Raw genomic sequence first — 3,189 nt, 5'->3', positions numbered from 1 at the left:
TTGACAGTTTCATCCATTCAGGAAGTTGACGGGCATCCAGAATGAGGTTTGTCACCAATTGACATTTCACCTTTTTTTGAAACAAGAAAACCACTCGTGTACTCGAGCTCTTCCCATAGCGCTGTCCTTGTAAATACTGTGCTCAACATCACAACAGCTTCTGTGGCATTTTTCCCAAGCAGGAAACAAAATCGCACAGGCGCACGCTGTTCTCTGGAATCAGCCATCACAAAGAACGAGGTTCGAGCGAAACCGCTTTTATGAAAAAATTCACTGTGACCAGAGAGAGAGCCCACCCAGGCAACCCCACTGGATGCTCACCCAGTGTGAAAAATGCATAGTACAAAAGTTGTGCTCCACCCAGTACAATTCTGGGTTTTGGGGAGTACCCCCTCATATGTGGAAATTGTTTTAACTACTTTTATTTTTAACAAAAGACTTTAACATAAGGCTCCCCTAACCCCACAAAAGAGTGATATTACAAATACCTTCACACCCCCACCCACCAGCGTAATCAATAAATGAAGCCCAGATCAGAAGTCAGATCTCATTCTCTTTCTTCTCTCCCTACAGTTAAGCGCTATCCTGAATTTATATTTTATTATATTCCTACTTATTATATTTCCTACACATTCATATCGTAGCCCTGGTGGCACAGTGGGCTATGTGTGGGGCTGCTGACCACGAAATCAGCAGTTCAAACCTGCCATAGCTCTATGGGAGAAGAATGAGCTTCCACTCCCATAACGATTCACAATCTTGGAAACCAACAGGGCAAGTCTACGCTGTCCTATAGAGTCACTAGGAATCAGAATGGACTCCCTCCATGGCAGTGAGTGAGTTAATTACATGTTCATATATGTTTACTGCTTGTATATGAATCCAGAAACATAACACTGCAACTTTAATTGTAAAGAATCTTTTCAATACGCCTTGTCTGCGTGATACACACAATCTGAAGGTGGAAGAGGACAGCCAATGAAATGATATAATGTCCCCCAGCAGCTTCCTTCCCCTGCCTGGAGGAACTAATATACCAATTTTTTGTGTATCTGTAAAGAGGCACTCTATGCACACACAAATAGTTATACTTGGACACTTAAAATCCTGCCTTTAGTAAACAGTAGGTACTGTATGAACCCTTTGATTTTCCTCTTAAAAATACATCTTGGGAGCACAGCTTGACCAAAGTAGACGCTGATGTATCACTAAGAAGTGCAAAAGAAAGAAGGATGTTTTTGCTAAAAAGAAAAAAAACGACAATCTGGTAACAACATCAATAATAACCAAAAAATGAATGTATGCTCATATATACAGATACAGAGGCATATCTGTGTACAGACTGGTCCCCACTACCATCAAGTCGATTCTGACTCAAAGCGATCCTACAGTGCAGAAACTGTGGGTTTCTGAACCTCAATCTTTATGGGAATCAAAGCGCCATTTTTCTCCTGCAGAGCGGCTGGCGGATTCAAACTTTTGACCTTGTGGTTAGCAGCCCAATGCATAGCCCACTATGGGTTTGAAGGCTGTAAATCTTTAGGGAATCAGAAAGCTGCAATTTTCTCCTGGGGATTGGCTGATGCTTTCGTCCTGCTGACCTTTCAGTTGTCAGTCCAACAGCATAACCTGCTACATTAGAGATAGGTACAGTTGAATAATATGTGTGCCCAGATGGAAGTATGTGTGTGTACGTGTATGTATAGATATGTAGGTGCATGCGTATATACTTCAGTTCCTTCTGAGCTATAATCACACACCTTTTGAGAATGGTTTTCTGAGTTTGAAGCTTAGATCCTTAATCCTGTGGAATAACTCCATCAAGTGGCACCAAAAATTTCATGTTCTTCATTCTAGTAAAATAAAGAAATGTCTGGAAGTCTTAAAAGTTTGCAAGCAGCCATCTAAGATACACATATTGTCATCTACTTATTCAAGGCAGAGGAGAAAGAAGACCAATGTCTCAAAGAAGAAACAACTCCACAGGCTTAGTAGCCTACCCAGGCCACAGACTCCCCTACCCTGAGACCAGGAGAACTCTACGGTGCCTGGCCACCACCCCTGTTCAAGGCTACAATTAATGGGCCCAATTTAAGCAGAAGTAAAACATAAAACAGAATTCAAATAGTCCAGACTTATTAAACCAAGTGAGACTGGAGAACTCCCTGAGACTACTTCCCTGTGATACTTTTTAAGCCTGGAAGTATCCAGTGAACTCACTTGATGTTTAGTAAAGTAACAGAATAGCATACAATGTAAAAGACATTGCCCAGGTGTACAGAGCTCCATTAAAAAAAAAAAAACCTACAGAAAACCAAAAGGTCAACAATTACTCTGACGCAAAGATAAGAAAGAGGGAAAACAGTCCTAGAAACAGAACCACCAGAATGTAATTAATGGGATTGCTGATATCCCCCGAAAATGTAACTGATGTCACCGAACAACTTCTGCAGAAAGGGACCCTTACTTGCTGTGTGAACATTCACTGAAAACAAAAGATATTGTTTTTTTAAAAATACATCTTGGAAAATGCATTCTAAATTGTAAGAAGTCCCTTGAGTTGTTTTTGTTTGTTTTCTTCATGTTTACAAGATAATCCACTGTATGGATTAACTATAATTTAACTATTGTACTCCTTAAAAAGGTTATTTGTAATCTATTATGTTGATGAACCATCTGGTAAGGAATTTTCCACACATGAATTTACCGATAGGATAAATTCCCAGAGGTTAAAATTTTAGGTTAAGTGTAATAAATAGTGGCACCCAAAAGTAAATAAATAAATATTGGCACACTCTATAAAGATAATACCAATCTATATTCTCATCAGCAATGTATAAACTTTTCTGCATGCCTTTAAAATTTATGTAAAAGTATCACAGGCTGTGTATTCTTTTACAATTAGTTTCTGAGGCTTAACCAACTCCTATTATCATGGACAATGACAGCTCAAGTCCACATATCTTTTTTTAATTAAGAAATTTTAAAATAACATCCACTGTGATTCACAAAAGAGAACAGGGTACCTGCTTTAAAATCTCAAGACATTTATGCAGATAAACCAGCTTAAATAAATTTTATGTCTAAACAACTCATATGCCACGGACATGCTTATTCCACGAAAGACACTGCTTTCTTTGGGAAAACTAAAACAACAACAACAAAAACCTGCTATTTGATTTACTGCCA

At 38.9% G+C, this 3,189-nt stretch overlaps 1 protein-coding gene across 3 annotated transcripts in view; it reads right to left on the bottom strand.

Annotated features, from left to right (window-relative positions):
• The window catches only part of PRKAA1 (protein kinase AMP-activated catalytic subunit alpha 1), a 44,107-nt gene extending 42,271 nt beyond the window's left edge, over positions 1–1,836 (bottom strand). For all 3 annotated transcript variants that reach the window (XM_045285185.1, XM_004698069.3, XM_045285187.1), the window contains exon 1: positions 1,761–1,836. In XM_045285185.1, the coding sequence (XP_045141120.1) occupies positions 1,761–1,821 (61 nt within the window). In that variant the 5' untranslated portion in view covers positions 1,822–1,836. The remainder of the gene's footprint in view (positions 1–1,760) is intronic.
• Positions 1,837–3,189: the final 1,353 nt, after the last annotated feature.

This window comes from Echinops telfairi, unplaced genomic scaffold (assembly GCF_000313985.2).
Source record: "Echinops telfairi isolate 266 unplaced genomic scaffold, ASM31398v2 ScPeMD7_7469;HRSCAF=8507_1, whole genome shotgun sequence".
NCBI classification, from domain to species: domain Eukaryota; kingdom Metazoa; phylum Chordata; class Mammalia; order Afrosoricida; family Tenrecidae; genus Echinops; species Echinops telfairi.
The sequence above is the reverse complement of the archived record's forward strand: the minus strand, read 5'-3'. Positions and strand labels throughout refer to the sequence as shown.